General features: G+C 41.1%; 1 protein-coding gene across 4 annotated transcripts in view; it reads right to left on the minus strand.

The window, feature by feature from the left end:
• The window catches only part of DTX3 (deltex E3 ubiquitin ligase 3), a 79,299-nt gene that overhangs the window by 14,307 nt on the left and 42,893 nt on the right, over window positions 1-22,099 (minus strand). For all 4 annotated transcript variants that reach the window (XM_066584417.1, XM_066584418.1, XM_066584416.1 and 1 more), the window contains one exon: window positions 8,238-8,992. In XM_066584417.1, the coding sequence (XP_066440514.1) occupies window positions 8,238-8,992 (755 nt within the window). The remainder of the gene's footprint in view (window positions 1-8,237; window positions 8,993-22,099) is intronic.

Raw genomic sequence — 22,099 nt, forward strand, 5'->3', positions numbered from 1 at the left:
AGCACTTCTATTGCCTCAGAGGAATTAACTGATAACGTGTTTCCCCGAAAATAAGACAGTGTTATATTAACCTCAAAAAGGTTTAACTTTTTTACATGTATAGCTGCCTGGACACTATTTAAATTGACTTTTTAAATTAACTGTTAGCAGGGCTTAATTTGGGAGTAGGGCTTATATTTGAAGCATCCTCAAAAAGCCTGAAAAATCATTTTGCATCCTCAAAAATTCTGGAAAATCTTATTTTCAGGGTATGTCTTATTTTCAGGGAAACAGGGTATCTAAAAATCTAAAAAGTACTAAAATGTGAAAAGTTATTTACTAAACAGAACTACAACATCGCATGAGACATTCCAAGGCCGGAGACGACTGTACAGATTCCTCTGATTTGGCATAACAGTCCAGAAATTCTCTCTGCTAGAACTGAAGTGCAAACAGTCTTTAAGGGTATGTTCACATCTTGCAGATTTCGGTGCAGATCCGCAGAAGATTCCAGCCTTTCAGTTGAAGGAGTGAATTCTGCTGTGAATCTGCAACAAAATCCGCACAGTTACATTTTTTTTTTCTTAAATCCTGCAAATGTATAAACCATGAAAAGAAACCCCACTAATCTGCTAATCGGTTCAAGCTAAAGTTGTGGCGGAACTTCTAGTTTTACAAGCGGGCAGCAAATCACCACTTCAGCCAATCAGTGGCAGCAGCAGTCAGATGCTGAATTCTGATGATCACGGTAGGCCTTAGTTACATGTGATCCATTCGGTAGTGCCAGCCGTCAGCATGTGAGTGGGTGACCAGGCTGATGAAGGTTGCAGGAAATTGCCCCTCTTAGGCCTGGCCAGATAATCTTCTTTTCCTATGTGGCAGCGTCTTGTGGAGTTGCACGAATCATCCTACTCCTGGCTCTGATGTTGAAAGGTGCCATTGTCAGTCCATCGGCGCCCCCGCAATACAGTCGATTACTTTGGCTTCTGAATTTCTGGCTTGCTTGTAGTTATGTTATGAAGTTGGTTCTGCTGCTGTATCTATGTACTGAGCATTGTTCTGGTGCGGTATCGATGTACTGAACATGGTTCTAGTGCTGCATTAACATACTGAGCTTGGTTCTGGCACTGTATCTATGTACTCAGCTTGGTTCTGGTGCTGTATTTATGTTATGAGTTGGATTCAGTTGCTGTATTTATGTTATGAGCTGGATTCTGTTGATGTATTCACGTTATGAGCTTGGTTCTGGACCTACATTTATTCACTGAGCTATTTTGGTGTGGGTATGCAGATTTTTTGCTGCTTTCTGCACAAGCAGAATACAGACAGTCTATCAGCGCTATTGTATACTGTTTTTGTCTTATGATGGGAGGGGGGGGACGCCAAAAAAAAATCCAGACATGGTGCCATCTTCTAGAAGGACAGCACCTACAGTTATGGCAGGAGTACAATCCGTGACCACGGTGGCCACTGATTGGCTACAACAGTCACATGCTGCCGCTTGTAAACAAAGACTAGGAAGACGGCTACAGTTTTAGCACAGGATCGCTGTTGCATAGAACAAGTGAGTTGCGTTCATATAATAACCACTTTAATATCGCAAGACTAGGTAGAGAAGACTGATGAGAAAGTCTTGTTTAGTATCTATTCGTATATTCCCTTAGTATCTAGTAATATTAGATACTATTAGTATAATATTAGATAATATTAGTATCTATTCCCAATGAAAAAACAATGCTGGAGCATATTTAGCTTAGAACTCTTTATTATGCTACTCCTCCTGGAAATATATTAATATATTGGCAACTGGGCGATTCTGTTCCCCTAATTAACAGGGTCTAAAGAATCTAACACTGTCAGCACTGATTGGTCAAATCAGACAATGTAGACACACAACCCACTGACAAAGGGAACTGAAACACCCAGTTGTCAATTTATTTCTACATTTCCAGGAGGAATAACAGAGGAATGCACGCAAAAAAAAAGTTCTAAGTAAAGATGCTCCAGCTTTATTTTTCTATAGGGAATATGAATATTTACTAAGAAGATGTGTCGGAAGAGCCGACTTGTCCTAATTAGGAGGAAGAAAAACTGTGAAGGAAACACACAGAAGCATCTAGGAGCTTGTAATAGAGCATCAGTGTGTTATGGCCAGATTACCATAAAGCAGTGGCTTTCGGCCCATATTCTATTACACAGTAATCGGTAATCTATCTAGAACTGTAATTCTTTTCTTGTCTTTTGTCACTTCCTTCCACTGAATCTCAGTTTAGTGGCAGAAAGCCACATACTACATTATGGGTTTCCCAGGACGGATTACTGCTGAGGTGCATATAAAATGTATTACTGCGACTGAATAAATACGTTGTGTGCACTCAAGCCACATTATAACCATGGATTAGCGGTTATTAAAAGCAAATTGTTTATTAACTTGGCAGGAGGATGAGGATGAAGTCATTTGTATTTAGACAGGTATGTGCATCTTCCTCTCTAAGTAGTTGGCTTAACCATTTCAACCCTGGGGAGCACATCCATGGTGCTTAGCTTATTCTATTACGAAGAACATACATATATATGTATAGATATATATATATATATATATATATATATATATATATATATATATATATATGTATATATATATATATATATATATGTATATATATATATATATATATATATACACACATATACACACACACACACATATATATATATATATATATATATATATATATATTTGTGTTAGCCTATCCAGTAGCACATGTCCACCATTGGCTGCAAACATTCACTTGGTACTGTGAAATTTCACTTTATACTAGTTAAATACAGTACTGTGTAAAAGTTTTAGGCAGATGTGGAAAAATGCTGCAAAGTAAGAATGCTTTCAAAAACAAAAGTGTTAATAGTTCACTTTTTTTAATTAACAAAATGTAAAGTGAATGAACAAAAAGTCATCTAAATTGAATCAATATTTCATTGGACCACCCTTTGTTTTCAAAACTGATGAGTTCTTCTAGGTACACTTGTACATAGGTATGGATTTTGTAGGATTATAGTCAGGTGTATGGTTATCCTATGATAATAATCAGCATTTTCTATGTAGGTTGAAACATAATCATTAACTGAAACAGCTGTGTAGGAGGCTTAAGAGTTGGTGAGGAACAGCCAAAAACTGCTACAAAGGTGAGGTTATGGAAGACAGTTTCATGTTATGGGTCATACACCATGGTAACACTGTGCACAGCAACAAGACACAAGGTAGTTATACTGCATCAGCAAGATCTTTCCCAGGCAAAGCTCTTTTGAAGAAATACTGAGAAATGGGCATGGTTGAGGACCGTGGACGCAGTGGTTGGCCAAGGAAATGTAGTGCAGCAGATGAAAGACACATCATGCTTACTTCACTTTGAAAGTGGAGGATGTTAAGCAGTGCCATCATCTCAGAACTTGCAGAACGAATGAGACCCAAGTACTGGGTCCAATCTACTGTTTGGAGATGTCTAGCCAGAAGTGATCTTTATGGAAGAATTGTGGCCAAAAAGCCAAACCTTCTATGCAGAAACAAGACAAAGTGAATCAACTGTGCATGAAAACATAAGAGCTGGGGGCAGAAAAATGTTACCAGGTGCTCCTGGACTGATGAGTCAAAGCGGTACAATAATGAGTGTCTGCAGGCAGCAGTGAAGCATGGTGGAGAGCAGTACAATAATGAGTGTCTGCAGGCAGCAGTGAAGCATGGTGGAGAGCGGTACAATAATGAATGTCTGCAGGCAGCAGTGAAGCATGGTGGAGAGTGGTATAATAATGAGTGTCTGCAGGCAGCAGTGAAGCATGGTGAAGAGCAGTACAATAATGAGTGTCCGCAGGCAGCAGTGAAGCATGGTGGAGAGCAGTACAATAATGAGTGTCTGCAAGCAGCAGTGAAGCATGGGGGAGAGCCATACAATAATGAGTGTCTGCAGGCAGCAGTGAAGCATGGTGGAGAGCAGTACAATAATGAGTGTCTGCAGGCAACAGTGAAGCATGGTGGAGAGCCGTACAATAATGAGTGTCTGCAGGCAGCAATGAGCATGGGGGAGATTCCTTGCAAGTTTTAAGCTGCATTTCAGGAAATGGAATTGGTGACTTGGTCAGGACTAATGGTGTCTTCAATGCTGAAAAATATAGGCAGATACTTATCCACCATGCAGTAACATCAGGGAGGCGTCTGATTGACTGCAAATTTATTCGGCAGCAGGACAACAACCACAAACATAAGGTCAATTGCATTAATAACTATCTTCAATGTAAAGAAGAACAAGGAGTCCTGGAAGTGATGAAATGGCCCCTACAGAGCCCTGATCTCATCATCATCCAGTCTGTCTGGGATTACATATAGAGGCAGAAGGATTTGAGCAAGACTATAGAAGATCTGCCTCCTCTCCACCCCCTCTCCGCCCCTCTGCACTATTTGCAATGAGAAGGCGGAACAGGGGTGGGGCTAAGTTTCCGTGAATTAGCTCCGCCCCGTCCCGCCTCTCCTCATTGAAAATAGTGCAGAGGGGTGGAGAGGAGGCAGAGAGGGGGCGGGAGCTCAGTTCCTGCTTCCAGCTCTTCCAGCCTCCTCCCCCTGCAGATGAGGACGACGTATATCGGCTCGGCGTGAAAACCCAGCCGATATACGGTCGTGTGAATGCAGTCTTAGTATATGTTTGGCCATTAACGTCTATAGGCATGTCATTTTATAAGCTGACAATGCACCACAGATGTGTTGTGAGCAAAAAAAACCAAGAACTGGAAAAAAAAGGGGCAGGAACAATAAAATATACAATGCACAACAGGATAATCTGTCAAGCAATTTATGGAACCGGGTGGCCAAAAGATACCTTTAGCTACATGTGGCCTGTTTTTAGAAACCTGAAGATCACAAGCCAGTTAATATATGTCAGCCGCCGTCTTCCAAACAGATTTACAAACTGCAAAAAAAAAACTGAAAATTTACCACATTATTCTTTTTAAGCTAGAGGAAAAAGTTACTATGATAGCCAATGCAGAACTTTGAAAGAGAGATTCCGGGTGCTGTTCAGCAGGGTCTCCATGCTAAAGACCTGCTTAGTGGTCAGAAAGTTTTTCTTTTTTTGTTCCCCCATTAAGACAATAGGAAGAAAAACAATAATTGATAACTACCCCTTCTCAAACAGGAGTGGCAAAACAGTCCTTAGGTGGAAGGACTGAGTTCTAGTTTCCTGGCTTTCAGTTAAATATTAACCCTTTCCAATCCAATTTTGGATTCAGTGTTTCCTAAAAGACTTTCTCTTTTTGCTGTTATACAACAATGCCATCTGCCGGCTAAAGCCAGTGTGTGTGCGCGAGAGAGGCTCCGACAGCGGAGTGGCTGGCAATAGACGGTAAGAATACCCTGTCGGACGTCTTCTCTGTACAAGCTTCAATCAGAATGTAGGAAGACGTCAGACAGTGGATTGGAAAGGGTTAAGTTACTGAATGGAAATATGTTTTAATGAAATAAGCTGCACATTTATTAATACAGGCATCCTTCTACACAGGCTGATTATAGCGGCCAAATATTTCTACGAACACTCATTCGCTCAACAATCAGGATGAGTAAAAGGTCGAATGATACATGTAAATGGGGAGATATGCAGCTAATCAATGGCAGCCGTATGAGGAATGAACGATCATATTAACGATTAGTCATCCCCACGGAGCAAATAATCTGCCCGTGTACACGAACGGAATGAGCGCTGCTCATAGTCAGTCAGTGGTCGTTACATAGGCAGATTACCTAGCCATGTAAAAGGACCATCTATATCACCTAAACAGAAATAATGGGCTCTCCACATTACTTGCTTCACCCAGGGGTTATACTGCTCTACTAAAGAAAGTACAGGGTTCACAAAATTTAAACTTCCCGAACTCAGAGGCTTCAGGAGGGCGTTATGTTGCTCCAAATGAGACGAAATTTACGAAAAACATTTTTAGCAAAAAAGTCGCCAATCGGTGGCGCTGTAGCTGTGCAAAACATCCTACAGATGTTCAATAAGTCCCCTTGGGTTTTCAATAACGCTCTCATCCGCAAAACCATGTTTTTCACAGCTGAAAGCAGTTGTAGCTTTAATTGCTACAACTTGCCAATGGATGCTGTCCTTTGGATCTGACACTAATGTAGGTCTGTCATATTAAACCTGGTCCGCTACAACGCCACCTCTCAGCAACTTACATACTAAAAATGTTTTAAATATTGAGCGCATGATCTGAAGTGGTCGCTGTCTGAAATTTGAAGCTGCAGAACGCCATATGGAGAGGAAATTCCTGTAAAAAACAAGTTTTCCATTAAAATATTCAAGCTACACTGTTATGTAATAAGCTGGTTTTCATTTCTATACTGAGCTTCCGGGGAAAGGAAGATGTTGGCCGAGACCTAGGGTGCGACCGTTGATAACATAGTAAGTACACTATCCTACCAAAAGTAATACCACCTGAGCAAGAGCAAAAAATAGCATTTATGTACATATGATAATACCTATTGAGGCCTCCTTTGGCTCTAATGATATTGGATAGTCTCCATGGCATAATTTCTACTAATGTCTGATAAATTTCAGCTGGTATTTCCTTCCATTCATCCTGCAAATGTCTGGTGAGTTACATCAAAGAAGATGGACGCTGTTCATAAAAGCTGACCCGACATTTTAGTTTGTTCCAGAGTTGTTCAGTAGGGTTCAGGTTGGGACTCTGTCCAGCCAGTCTAATCATGGAACACCCATATCTTCAAACCAATGTAAAACAATGTTGGATTCGTGCCAAGACTTGTTGTCTTGTTGGAAGTATTGCTAACCATTTCCATAGCATTGCCACATTGTCGGCAGCACATTACAGTCTACAATGTCAGGGTACAACTCCATGTTCATGGTTCTTGCCACTACAACCAACAGACTGAGAACATGCCAAGTATGAAGTAATACAATTCGTCACTCCATTGCGCAACTGTCTAATGATGACACTTCTTGCACCATTCTAGATGGTTCAATGTATCTCTTTTGAGAGAACTCAACAGACGTTTGCAGGATGAATGGAGGGAAATACCATCAGAACTGTATCAGATGTTAGTAGAAAGTATGCCACAGAGAGTATCCGATGTCATTAGTGCCAAAGAAGGCCCCACTAAGTGTTAACAAATGTAAACAAATACTACTTTTGATTCTTAGTCAGCTGTCCAATTACTTTTGGTCGGATAGTGTATTTAAGGACAATTTACATAAGACAATTCTAGAATAAAATGAGTTCAAACGAACAAAAATCATCATTAGGTCTAAATGCATTAATTTTCGTTTGTCTCTCACTTTCAACCACCATAAAAATCATCGCTGGTTTGCTCATTTCTCACGGTGTGTAATCGCTTTCCGCTCAGCTGAGCGAAAAGTCAGCGATACTTCAGCGCTGATCTGCCTGTTTAAACAACCTGAACGATGACATTAGCTCGTGCAGTCGTTTAGCCGACAGTCATCCGGTGTAGATGGGGCATTACTGAGTTATCAACGAACTCGCCCTAGGTCTTGGCCAACATCTTTCCTTTCCAAACTGCGTAGCTTGCGCATTTCTAAATGGAAAACTTAGTTTTTTGGGGAGTTTTCAGAGTAGTAACACTTTCATTACCAAATCTCCTCCATGATATTAGAGGAGAACTTTACTTTCCCCTCTGGAAATTTTATTCAATTGGTTGCTACAATGCTGCAAGAAATAATTTGCCCAATAAAAAAAACCTGAAAGCCCAACTACAATGGGCCCGGGCTTCTTAGATAGTTACCAAAATATGACTGTATATAAATGCATTCATCAGCATCACTTTGAAGTAGCTTCAATTAATACTTAGTGGATAATAGCAAGACAAGGATTAAGTTGTTTTCTGTGCCTTGCATTATGTATCATTTGTTTGCTAACAATCCACCAACTAAGCACTTGATGTATCTGGGGAGACACAAGTAAGATCACTCCTGAAAGCAGAGAGCATGCACAAGCCATTAGAAAAACACTCAGCCAGAAGAGGGATTCTGCTTTAATCAATCTGATCAAACTAATTAGTTTCCCTGCGTGACTACAGCCTGCAATACTGGCTCTACAGTGATAGTGGAGAGCCAATGGGTATAAAATCCACATTCACCCGTCTCCAAAAAAAAAACAAAAACATGCAGTGATAATAAACTCTTCGAAACTTTTGACCTTCCACAATATAGTTACGAAATAAGTTAAACATCTCTTACCCCTTGGATGCCTGGTGGGAAGACATACTGGATGATAATCGTTCCATATTTTTCATAACCAGGAAGCAAAAGACTGGAGTCCTTGGATACTAACATTCTACCATTCTCAGGTTGGTTGCCCACAAGCTGCCCGTAGAACCGCCCACACATCGGGCACGCTTTCTTCACTTGTAGGGCCCGGGTGATGCAATCCTCACAGAATGAATGCTGGCATTTCTCCAGGGTTTTTATATTTTGAATCTCACCCAAGCAAATGGGACATTGGTTCTCTCGGTCATCTTCTGCCTCTTCTCTCCGGTGGTCCCGTGAGTTCCCGTGACTCCCGCTAGCTCCCCCACTGGAACTTCCAGGTAATCCCCGTCCGCTTGTACTTTGCTGACTTCTGCTATATACATTACGGAGATGTAGCTCGCCGGCATGTTCACTGTTTTTATCAGTATAAGCCATGCAACCTGAAATCTGATGTTGTTTGCAGGATTTTTTTAACTCTTTCTCGGTATCTTTTAACAACGATTTTAGAGCTTTTCTGACGAGTGAAATAGTATTGGCAGGAACGTGGCTGTCGAAAGACAACCGCAGTACGTAAATGTCAGAAGTTTCACCATCAATCAAGATGCGAACTCCGCTGTCCTCTCTCAGTCGGTTCAGTTTGGATGGAGTCTCTTTGTTAAGGAAATCCCAAACTGGCTTATGAACTGTGACTTTGTTCTTCGTGTTCACGCCGCAGGCTGCCATTCTGGACCAGACAAAGGAAACTTGAAGAGAAGAGAGAACGAGAAGTTAGCACAAAACTGAGGGTAAGTAATGCTAGAGGACGCCTGCTGCTTACTGGCAAGAACATCTGTAGGATCACATCTGGAAAATACAGTTTTTGCATAGTTTTTACTAACAAGTCTATTTCACAATACAAGATCTAGTGGCGATATAGATGGATAGATCCTCGCGATTTGTCATGATTTGTCTCAATATAATGCAGAACCCAAAAAACATCCTTCAGTTGCCTTCTTCTGATGTAGGGGTTCTCCTTCTGCATATCTTGAACACTTAGTCTGGGTTCCCACGAGACAGAAATCCCATGGAAATCTTGCAGCTTGGCCGCACTGAAAAGCCGCGAGATATCCGCAGCTTCAAAACCCGCGGCATTCGGTTCGGCTGCTGGCATTCTGTTGCGGCTTTCTCTCCCCATAGAAAGGAGCGAGGTCGCAATGGAAAAAAAAAATAATTGACTTGCTGTGGCTGTCAATTACGCGCCACAGCGCCGGTTCCAACTGATTGGCCGCCCCGTCCACATGGCTGGCTAATCCTGGGATTAGGAGCCGCAGGCGGATTTACCGCACAGAAATTCCGCGTGGAATTTCCGCGGTAGATCCGTCCCGTGTGAACCCAGCCCTATGGTCTATTCTCAGGATAAGCCATCATTGTTCGATTGGAAGGCATCTGACCTTTGAGATTCCTGCCAATCAAGCTAAACAATGGGATATCCACTGTGTAAACAAAAAAAGAACATTAAATCCCCTTGTCTATTATCTATCTGGGCCAATACTAGGTGATGCCTGTCTTCATATCTGCCTTGGAGAGATTCTGGATAGAGCCTCTTGTCACAGATTTCCATTAAAATCCCAAATGAAAAAAAAATTGCGCAGCTTGCTGCACTACAACGTCTTGGAAAATGCTAGAGGGCAAGACCGAAGCTGAATGGACTCCATCATAGTCAAAGGGATCGGTCCGGCCAGGGCTATAGAATCGGTAAGCTAAACCTCGAACTCCTCAATTTCCCCAGACTCCAACTCCTTCATATATGACTCAGGTTTTATATGACTCAGCAATAAATTTAAGAATGTCTTCCAACGCCTTCTTCGTCTGGTCTGCAGAGGAGGAGCCTCACTACTGAGCATGAGCAGATAGTACAGCACAGAGTCATCTCAACTAAAGACGCAGCATAAGGATACAAAGTCTAATGGAGAACAAAGGCAATAACCGATTTCCTATTGCTATCCTAGTTATCAATGCTTTTGATATATTTATAAGACATATCTAAAGTTTCCTAAATTCCTATAAAAGGAAATAAGCAGCACATTCTAATTAATTATACCATATTTATAATATATATATTTTTATAAATCAGAGTCAATACATTTCTACCGACTCCCCCAAAATGGGTCCCTGACTCTAACTCCACAGCCCTGTGTCCGGGGGTGCTGGTTTCCGTTATTGAATGGATCTAGCATTCCGCTTTCCTGCTCCCATGACGGAGAACAAATATAGAATGACAAACTCTTGAGTGTACCCAGCCTTATATGGGGAATAGGAAAAGACAGTTTTCAGAAGCTTCAAGTGTTCGGTCTTCTGCAATAAATTATCGCTTTGCTCTGATATTATAATCATTTATTTATATCAAGGTTACAATCACACAGAGAAATTTTCATTCTATTCCGACAACTTCTAGGGGAGGGATTTTTTTTTACAATGAGTGTAGCTAACAACTTTATATTATGACTATTATTCCTAATTCCACTGAATAATATTCCTGAAAATTGATATTAGATAGATAGATAGATAGAGAGATAGAGAGATATTAGATATATAGATAGATAGATAGACAGATAGAGAGATAGAGAGATAGATAGATAGATATTAGATAGATAGATAGATAGATAGACAGAGAGATAGAGAGATAGATAGATAGATATTAGATAGATAGATAGATAGATATGAGAGATGGCTAGATAGATATGAGATAGGTAGATAGATAGATATGAGATAGGTAGATAGATAGATATGAGATAAGATATAGATAGATAGATAAGATATAAATAGATAGATAGATATGACATAAGATATAGATAGATATGAGATAGATAAGATATACATAGATAGATATGAGATAGATAAGATATAAATAGATAGATATGAGATAAGATATAGCTAGATATGAGATAAGATATAGATAGATATGAGATAAGATATAGATAGATATGAGATAGATAGATAAGATATAGATAGATAGGAGATAGATAGATAGATAGATAGATAGATATGAGATAGATAGATAGATAGATAGATATGAGATAGATAGATGTGAGATAGGTAGATAGGTAGATAGATAGATATGAGATAAGATATAGATAGATAGATAGATAGATAAGATATAAATAGATAGATAGATATGACATAAGATATAGATAGATATGAGATAGATAAGATATACATAGATAGATATGAGATAGATAAGATATAAATAGATAGATATGAGATAAGATATAGATAGATATAAGATATAGATAGATAAGATATAGATAGATAGATAGATAGATAGATAGATAGATAGATAGATACGAGAGACAGATAGATAGGAGATAGATAGATGGATATGAGAAAAAAAATACATAGATAGATAGAACAGTGGAATACTAGATATATAATGTCAAAGGGAATCATTCACAATCTTTTTGCAGCCCTCACTGAGAGCAGCATAAGGTGGTGCCTGTTACACTGAAATCAGTGATATGTCTACTATGTAGATCTGTGCAGTAGTTTAGGAGAAGCTTCCATTTTATTAGTAGCAGCTAGACACAGAATTAGTCCTGCATATTCATGAGCTGCACACTAGCCACACCCACCCTGTCCTCCAGCCAATGACTGGCATCTCTCACTATGTACAGTAATAAGCAGATAGCTATCAATAAGTGGCTGGAGGCGGGGTGAGTGTAGCTAGTCTACAGCTCATGAATATCCAGGACTACTTTAAGTAGTCTACTATGCATTTGCTGCCACTGATAAAATGCAAGTTTCTTCAAAACTACTGCCCAGATCTAGACAGCAGGCATATCACTATGATCAGTGTGACTGGCACTACCTTGTGCTGCCCTCAGAGAGTCTCTTTAATATATAAAATCATTAACAAGTTACATTCAGAAGTACATTCTAAATGTTGATTAACAAAAATACAGCATTTGAAAAATGTTTAATGCCAGGAGGATAATGAAGACGTAATTCAGCGCTGCTAATGATCTACTAATAAGCTAATACTTTTACACTACTTGGCATTTCTTAGCAGCAATTAGACAACGGTATGAAATATCTGACCTGCATTCACGGCTTTCATCTTACCAGTAGTAATGATGGGTGTCTGTTCTCAGCCCAATTTCCCTACTCTCAAACCTTACAGCACCAAATTAAGAGATACAGGACACTCGCCCTGACTAGTAATTCTTCAGGCTGTTGATTGTTCATTAACTTGCCAGTAGCAAGAGTTTGGGTAATGAAAGTAAAACTCACATAGACCAAAAAAAACAATTTTTTACCTTTACACCTTTGGTAGGAACTACTTTCCTACTGCTATTAAAGGGTTTTTCTAGTTGTAAACTATTGATGGACTATCCTCAGGATATGTCATCGATAGTAAATTTGTGGCGGACCAGCTTCGGGGACGCCCACTGATCAGCTGTTTATCCGGCTGGTGTGTTTGTACACTGAGCTGATTTCTGCAGGAAGCAGACAGCTCTGTTCTCACTGCAGTGGCCAAACTTGGTATTGCAGGCCAAGTTCCTATTGAAATGGGAACTTTGCGTATAGTACCAAGCCTGTCCACTGCAGAGAGAATGGAGCTGTTTGCTTTTTGTAAAAATCATCTCAGTGCACAAGGACATTGGCCGGGAGAACAGCTTATCAGCAAGAGTCCCTTGCAATGGACTCATTGCTGATCTGCTATTGATGGTCTATCCTGAGGATAGACAGTCCTACATTTTTTTTTTTAGAGACAAGCTTGTAATGTTAGTTATAAATCCTAAGCCGGTGTCTCTTTACCAAATGCATATACACAGTAGCTGGGTATCTCTATGCCGGGCTATGATGGACATGTTTGTATGAAGTGCACTTGCACACATGCAACCAGACAATGCATAAAATCTATGATTTGTGCCAAGAATGTGAAGATATTATAATTAGTCTTGATTAAATAAGTGTCTAATGAGTTATATTTCAGCCATTTTTCTCCAATATGGCCCATTTTTACAGGCACAGTGAATGAACGTTTACGCATGCTAATTATACCACATAATTCTCATTAGTATATTATTAATATATTTGCTTCTCCATTGATTAATGCGCATTCATTAAGTAAATTTGCTTTGAGCACATTTATTGTATTTATCTTCACAGGGAATTACGAAAGGTTCATTAGCAGCAGAAACATTGCGCATGATGGATGAATGATAGGTCGCTGTTCAGTATAGGCACTCACTGCTTATACTGTTACATCCTCAGTTCTAGTTGTCTCCAAAGCTGGTGTTGGGGTGGGGGTAAAAAACTGGGCAACTGCTGAGAGCCTTCATTCCTAAAGGTGCTCTAAGTAACACATTATTACTGTGTGGGGCCTAAAAGAGGCACTATTACTGCTTATGGGCACTGAGAAAAATCACTATTACTGTCTGGAGCAAAGTATGGGGCACTATTTTTTGGCACTAGTATTTTTTCGGTATCTTTCTAGCACAATTGTTTTCAGGGGCGCTGCTTGGAGGGGTACTATTTTTGATGTGGTAACTATAGTTATGATGTGCTATTTCGGAAATACAATACTACAGTATTTAGGGTCATTATGCCACACAGCAGATACTGCAGGCGCCAATCTCATTGATCTGAATGAGACACCAGCCTGCATTTACAAGCACCGGCCACTACACAGGGGTTGGGCAGCGGCTTTCGCTCTGATCCCGATGTATTTGCGGCGCTATCAGTTGGAGTAATAAGCTGATTGGTCGGGGTCCCGAGCGGCGTACTCCAGCCGATCAACTATTGATGACCTATTCTGAGGATAGTAGTATTTTCCCTGGAAAACCCCTTTAATACTTAAAAGTTTCAAACAAACATCTCTGTTAACGTTTAGAGGAGATTTAAATTGACCCTCCAGTTTCAGGAAAAAATGTCCTGGGACCAGAGGGGGTTAAATTACCTGCAGTTGTTGTTCTTTGCTGTTCCTCTGATTCCCGTTTTCAACTGTCCAAGAGGAAGCAATCTTTAGACAACCTAATCTCCAGAGTACATTGGTAATGTTAGACTACCAATGAGCTATACCTGTTCTCTCATTGGCCAGAGCTGCTCACGTGATCGGTACTGGCCAATCAGAGAGCAGTGCACAGTGTGCCCTAAGTGCTAAGAAAATTGTTATGGCCATCTTAGATGCCTGAAAATGGGGCCCAGAATCGGCGGATCGGACGGGTGGCAGAAAAGAATGTCTACAGGTAGTATACCCCCCCTCTCCCTCCTTTCTCAGGATAAAATTTTCCCCCGAACCGGTGGGTCATTTTAATACTTTCTACTTTAGGTTTAATGCCATAGAACAGAAGGATAAATTGACATGAATGTACATACCAAGGATATCATATTTTTGAAGATAAGCAAGAACTCTTTTCTAAACCGGATAGAAGCATGCCGCCTATACAGCGGGTACTGTGTGCCAAGTACTACGGTATTACAAATAGAAAGTTTTGGAAAGAATTGTCATGAAGTGAAGTCCTTTGAGGTATGAAGTGAAGCGTAACATATCTACTATCTATCTGATCAAAGCTGTCATATTTTATAAGACACGGACAGACTGGCTAGTTTAATGTAAATAAATGAAATTGTGTTGTTCCATCCTCGAGCCCCAGCTCCCAACAGTTCACCATCAGCCTCATGTTTGACATGATAAACAGCCTGCCTTTCAATCAATCACTACAAGTGTCTGCAGAACATGGCAGGGCTGCCCGCTCTCACAGGGGCACAAAGACAAGTGGAGAATTTTTAACCCTGAATAAGGAATAGAGAATCAACTAATTTCACTGAAGTTCCTTAATTAATAAACTATGAAATATGATAAGATTTATATTATAGTCTCATGTTGTATACCGCTGCCCACTACTTCAATAAGGAGGATGTACTGATTAGTGTTCAGTGAACTTCTGAAAAGTTTGGTTTGGCCAGTTTGCCGAATTTCGGCAAAAAGTTCAGTTCTCTCCTAATTAGTTTGAATTGAAACAGAGCTTCGCCAATACCCCTAATGGTGTTTGGCACTGAGAAAGAGCCATAAAAGTTCATCTTCTAAATAAATGTGTAATAGCGCAGGAACGGCCACCACCAGGATGAGCTGACAGCTTGTCCCATATAAATGGGGCATTAAACAGGAGTTGTCTTAATGCGAGGACTTCTTTAACCCCTTCCTGCCCCAGGACATATATGTACATCCAACAGCAGGGATTGGTGAGAACGATTCCTAATGTTAACCCATTATATTCCATGATCAATCTTGATCACAGCATGTAGGAGGTTGACAGAGGGAGGGCATTCTTTTCTTCTTTACGCTTACTTACATTTTAAACAGTGGCCCAACTTTTTTTGAAATTGGGTTGTATGTACTCCGAAATGGTACCAATAAAAAGACAGCTCGCCACGCAAATAACAAGCACTCAAATGACTATATCGTCAAAAATATAAAATTATGGCCTCTGAAAAGTGGAGATGAAAATCCCCCAAAATTGGCACGTCCTTAGGTCCAAATTATGGCCGCATTCCTAAAGGCTCAAACACGTCCCGTCACATCTTCTGACAACTGCATACCTTTACAGCCACCTTTACTTTGATTCCAGGGCTGTTGCTTTTTCTTTTATTCTTCTAGCCCACCTGCTTATCTGCAATTGAATTAATGCCATTAGCTTCGGTGCCCAATACTAGTTTACGGTCAGGTGGGTGGTCTCCACCGCTCGGCATCATTGGCTGAGGTGGTTTCTTCAGCATCGGGAACCTGACAGTTTACTAGTATAGATCACCAAAACTAAGAGCACCAATTGTGGGCAAACAGAGGGAAGGCTATTAGAAAATCAAAGAATCAGCAAAGCGCCGGCTGTAGGTATGCGGCCAAATTCAGTTTGTAAGAATGTGACGAATCCTCTTAAAAGATAAATAGAAAATTATGCACAATAGAAATATTGTTTCATTATTTTGAACTAATTAAGACCGGGTTAAGACTGTTTTCACACTTGTTCTATAAAGTTCTGAGTTTGCAGCAAACTTTTAAGTATTGTTGATGGCAAGAATAGTTCAGTCAGCACCTCTATTCTTGCCGGCAAAAAAATACCAAAATCCCCTCAAAACCTCCCTGAGCCCCATCGAAGTCAATGGTATCTGTCGATTTGACAGAAAAGCAATCCCTCCCAGCAGTCATGTCTCTGTTCTAAATAGAGATGAGCGAGTATACTCACTAAGGCAAACTACTCGAGCGAGTAGTGCCTTATGCGAGTACCTGCCCGCTCGTCTCTAAAGATTTGGGTGCCGGCAGGGGGGCGGGGAGCGTTGGGGGAGAGGAGGAGGAACGGAGGAGAGATCTCTCTCTCACTCTCTCCCCCCGATCCCCCTTGCTAACTCCCGCAACTCACTGCTCTCCCCGCCGTCACCCGAATCTTTAGAGACGAGCGGGCAGGTACTCTAATAAGGCACTACTCGCTCGAGTAATGTGCGTTAGCGAGTATGCTCGCTCATCTCTAGTTCTAAAGTCTCTGTAGCTAAAAAAAAAAGAATATATTCCTTCAGCCATAAAAGTGACAGAAAGTTGCTAACTTTTACACCCCTTAGGACGCCTTCACACTGGCGATAAAATCACGCGATTTTCGTGCGAGAGAAAATGCAGAATTCTGAAACCAGTGATTTTCAGTGGTTTCCTTTACATTTGCGATGTTTTTACTCATGCGATGTTGCGCATGCCCTATCTCTCTGCATTTTGCGTTCTTTTTTAACAAACTTGCGATTTTTATGCGATAGATTTTTAACATTAGAAAGACCAAAAACTCTGCTAAAAATCGAGGCAAAAACGGCATGATAAAAACGCACGAGAAAAATTGCAAGTGGCGGTGATGTTTTTGAGAGAAAAAGCAGCATTGATGCTTAAAAATCGTGGGGTAAAAGAATCACAATTTTCCTGCGGTGATATCGCGATCGCCAGTATGAAGGGGCACGTAGGCTAATTCCACACCAGCAGTCACGATTTTGGCGCGAGAAAATTGTGGCAAAAACGTGTTTATTCACTGCGATTTGTGAGTGGCGGCGATGCTTTTTTTGGAGAATAATCGCGCATCGCATCACTGCCGAATTCTTATCAATGGGACTTTGTTATGTTACAATCGCATCTCAGCACGCGTTTGTAGCGGGGCGATGCGATAAAAAGAATCCTCCATAGGAATACATGGGAGATATAAAAAAAATGTTAAAAAATTGCACATCGCAGAAAGATAAAGCACGCCACGATTTTTTATCCCCTCAAGATCGCATCAGTGAAAAATTGTAAATCATTGGTTTCTAGAGATGAGCGAGTATACTTGCTAAAGGCAATTGCTCGAGCGAGCATTGCCTTTAGCGAGTACCTGCCCGCTTGAGACAGAAGGTTCGGGTGCCGGCGGCGGGCAGGGAGCTGCGGGGGAGAGTGGGGCGGAACGGAGGGGAGATCTCTCTCTCCCTCTCTCCCCCCCCCGCTCCCTCCTGCTGACAGCCGCTGCTCACCGCTCCCCCGCGCCGGCACCCGAACCTTCTGTCTCAAGCCAGCAGGTACTCGCTAAAGGCAATGCTCGCTCGAGCAATTGCCTTTAGCGAGTATACTCGCTCATCTCTATTGGTTTCATATTCTGCTTTTTTACTGACTATCGCAGCAGGCAAAAATCGTGCAATTTTCTCACCCGTGTGAAACCACCTCAAAACACCACTAAACAAAATTTTCGGATATCCTGTCTAGAGATGAGCGAACGTGCTCGTTTAAGACAATTACTCGATCGAGCATCGCTTTTTTCGAGTAACTGCCTACTCGGGCGAAAAGAGTCGGGGAGTGCCGGGGGGGCAGTGGGTGGTGCGGGGGATAGCATGGGGGAGCTTTCTCTCCCCCACCACAACCCCACCGCTCACCTCCGGCGCCCCCCGAATCTTTTCGCCCGATTAGGCAGTTACTCGAAAAAAGCGATGCTCGATCGAGTAATTGCTCTAAACGAGCACGTTCGCTCATCTCTTATCCTGTCTGTTTTGGTGATATCTCAGTGTCATCTATGACATCCACAAATCTTCTGCAGAATTAGCAAAAACGAAGTTTCACTTTAGACTCTTGAGGATGTTTAGTTTGGTTACATAATAACTTTTGGTTCCTTTCTTGTAATCAGCTCTGGGAAGAGAATATTTCCCATGTTACATGCAAGTTCCAGCTTTATCATAAATTGCGCAAAGCCAAGTTTATCTGACATTTAAAACGTTCTAATATGACCTAACTTAATAAATCCCAAACTGAATTAGCTCTCCAGATAAACATTTCAGTCTTCATCTTCTGTTTCTCACAGTCTAAAATAAATGGATAAATAAATTGCTGGTGTTGAAAAGAAATCCATCCCGCTGTAATCTTGTTTCCCTGCCAGCGTCTTGGGTTATTTTCCATCTATAAAAACTTTGAAAATATTTGGAAAATCTGCCAACATAATTAAATAGACTAAAAAGAAGTAATTTATGAAAATATGAATCAGCACAAAGAATTCCTATTTGTGCAATAAACTTGTGGCACATTGGCCATACATGCCAAGATATCCTGCAGAGAACAGATCAGAGGACGATAACCGCTTGCAGAAAAATGCTTTGTGCCAAAGTGGATCTGTTAAAGAGGTTTTCCAGGACTGAGATATCCATGACCTATCCTCAGGATAAGTAATCAATACCAGATCTTAGGGATTCCACCACTTATGATCAGTACCATACACTTCATAGCAATTATGCCTGGCATAGTTGCACAATTCCATTCACTTGAATGGCACTTGGCTGCTCTTAGTCCATGTGACCAATGAACGTGATCTCACAGGCATGAGTAGGGGCCATAGTGCCCTCTTTAATCAACTGATTGATGGGCCCCCCACCAATCTAATACTGATGACCTATCCTGAAGATAGGTCATCAATATCGTAATTCCGGAAAACCCCTTTAATGTGGACAAGGCAAGTAAAGGCAGCATTTTACAGCTATAGGTCTAAACTTCCAAAAATGTTGTGCTACTTGGCTAACAAGGGAGAGGGAACAATACCTCTGCAGCATCACTAATGGAAGGCAGCATTCCTGCAAGTTAATGTTAGACTCTTTATACAAGCCTTGTAACAATGACCGAGAATTGAGAGCCAAGCCAGAATCCATACAGAGACGGTCACTGTCACACGGCTTCTATAAAGACTCTAACATTGACTTGCACAAACACTGCCTTCCAATAGATGGTGCTGCAGAGGTATTGCTCCATCTCCCTTATTTGCATATCACCCAGAGGAGCATAAATGGCCTTATAAGTCTCCTCACTCACCTTCTAGGTGCTCTCCCTAAGGAGACGAGATAGCAGTCCTGACCCACTTGGCTATTAGGAATGCTGAAAGTTTATGGCAGAATCATAGCTACAAGTCTGGTATATTCGTGAGAGGTGCACCCACTCTGCACCTCTCGGGGTGCCAATTGACAGGCTGCTTTGTTCCCGTGCATACACAGCAACCCATCAGTTACCGCTGACGAGGACACGGGGAGGAGAAAAGAGGCAGGGTGAGAACTGTCCCAAAGAATACCCTGGACTCCTAAATACAAGTCTGCGGTTTTCTTCTTCAACATTCCTAGTAGCCAAAGAGCTCAACATTTATCTGGCTACTAGGAGCAAGGACCCTTAAGGTGCCCACCCACTGGCGTTTTTCTTTTTCCCTGCGAAACTCGCAGCATTTTTTTTCTCCTGGGGTCTATGGGACTTGTAATGTTAAAATCGCGATCGCGCAAAATCGCAATTTACCGCGAATCACGGGGAAAAAAAACGCCAGTGGGTGGGCACCCTTACTTGTAATATACAGCAGCATATTAGGCTGAGAGATCTGTATGTGTTATGTCCAATCATTATGTAACCCCTTAAGGAATGCGGTCCTTTTTGGGGTTTTTTCATTTTTTTTTTTCTCCACACTTTAAAAAAAATCTGAACGCTTTTATTTGTTCACCAGCGTCGCTGTATGAGGGCTTGTATTTTGCGGGACGAGTTGTATTTTTCAACGGTACTATTTAATGTACCATATAATGTACTCAATAACTTTAACCAAATGTATATACTTTTATTGGCTGTTTTACGTTTAAAAAACGAAATATCTTTGGAAAAACTAAACATTTCTGCCACCATCATTTTTTTATCTTTCCATCAACATAGTTGTGCGAGGGCGTATTTTTTGTAGGGAAGTCCTGTCGTTGGTACCATTTTGGAGTCCTTCTTTATTACATTTTTTCTTAGAGACAGGGTGACCAAAAAAGCGCTATTCTGGCGTTATTTTTCTTACGACATTCACCGTGAGGGTTAAATAATGCGTTACTTTTATTTATGTGGGTTTTATATATATATATATATATATATATATATATATATATATATATATACACATAGCAAAATGGGGGTGTTAAACTTTTATCACCTTTTATTTATTTTTTAATAATTAATAAAACTCTTTTAAACTGATTTTTACATTTTTTTTAGTCCCCACGGAGGAGAAGAACTTGCGATCTCTCCTGCAGTATGATGTAATACCATAGTATTACATTATACTTCGATCTGACAGGCAATCTATCAAGCCACGCCACAGTCATGGCTTGATAGGCAGTCTGCAATGGCAGCCCTGTGGGCTTTCAGAAGGCCCCCGGCTGCCATGGCAACCGCACGGCACCCCATGATCTCCTCATGGAGGGCTGTACGGGACTCCCGAACATCAATGGCAGCATTTAAATGCCAAAATTGACAACAGCATTTAAAGGGTTAACGGCTCAGGTCATTGACCCCTGATCCCCCTCCATACAAACCCTGAGCCCCCATGACGTAAATGTATGTTCTGGAGCGTTAAGGGGTTAAAGCAGTATTCCCGTCTTGGGCATCCAATTTTAATATGTTCGAAATTGCAAAACATTTTGGAAATAGAATCAGTGGCTAAGTGCATTGTTTGCGATTCTCGAACACATCGAATAAGGATTCCTGAGACGGTAATACCCCTTTAAAGAAGTACCGTATTCTCAGCGTAGATGATGTATACACAAAATGGCACAAGATTTTTTTTTTAATTAAGTAGATTTGCATAATTGCTTCATTTTACACTGGAGTAATACAAAACGGTTGCAGAACTGTACGTATCCTCCAAACTGAATTCTATTACAAGTACCGCAGAAGCCTAAACAGTACAATAAAATATGAACAAGAGGCATGATGCTAGATTAAACCAGTGGACACAATTTCTTCTATATATTAGCGCCATACACCAAAGGTACCATTACACGGGGCGATTATCACTGGAAACAGGGAGAATGGTCGATAATTGTCCTGTGTATACACGGAGGCCGGCAGGACACTGAGGGAGAAATTAGCAGAACTAAAAACCAAGCGACAATCAGCCTCATGTAACATAGTATGCAAGGTTGAAAGAAGACAATGTCCAGCCTGTTTCCACCGCCCCTTGTTGATCCAGAGGAAGGCAAAAAAAAACCCAATGAGGCTAAAGCCAATTTAGCCTATTTTTGGGGAAAAAATTCCTTCCCGACTCCATAATGGCAGTCCGAATAATCCATGGATCAACATTTGAAAGCTCCTACCTGATTCCAATCCAAGATCCGGATCAGCAGCCCTGCTGGTTATTAAATGTCTATCTACATCCAGTAATGTCGTAGCGCTCCAAAGAGACATTTAGTCGCCTCTTAAACTCCTGCAGGACTGCATGGATTCCACCCAACCTGTAGCACACATACGCCATAAAACCAACCCATAGCACATAAGAAACAGGTTGATGGACAAAACAAACATGTCCGGAAGGGGGGCGAGTCAGCAA

This window comes from Eleutherodactylus coqui, chromosome 1 (genome assembly GCF_035609145.1).
Source record: "Eleutherodactylus coqui strain aEleCoq1 chromosome 1, aEleCoq1.hap1, whole genome shotgun sequence".
NCBI classification, from domain to species: domain Eukaryota; kingdom Metazoa; phylum Chordata; class Amphibia; order Anura; family Eleutherodactylidae; genus Eleutherodactylus; species Eleutherodactylus coqui.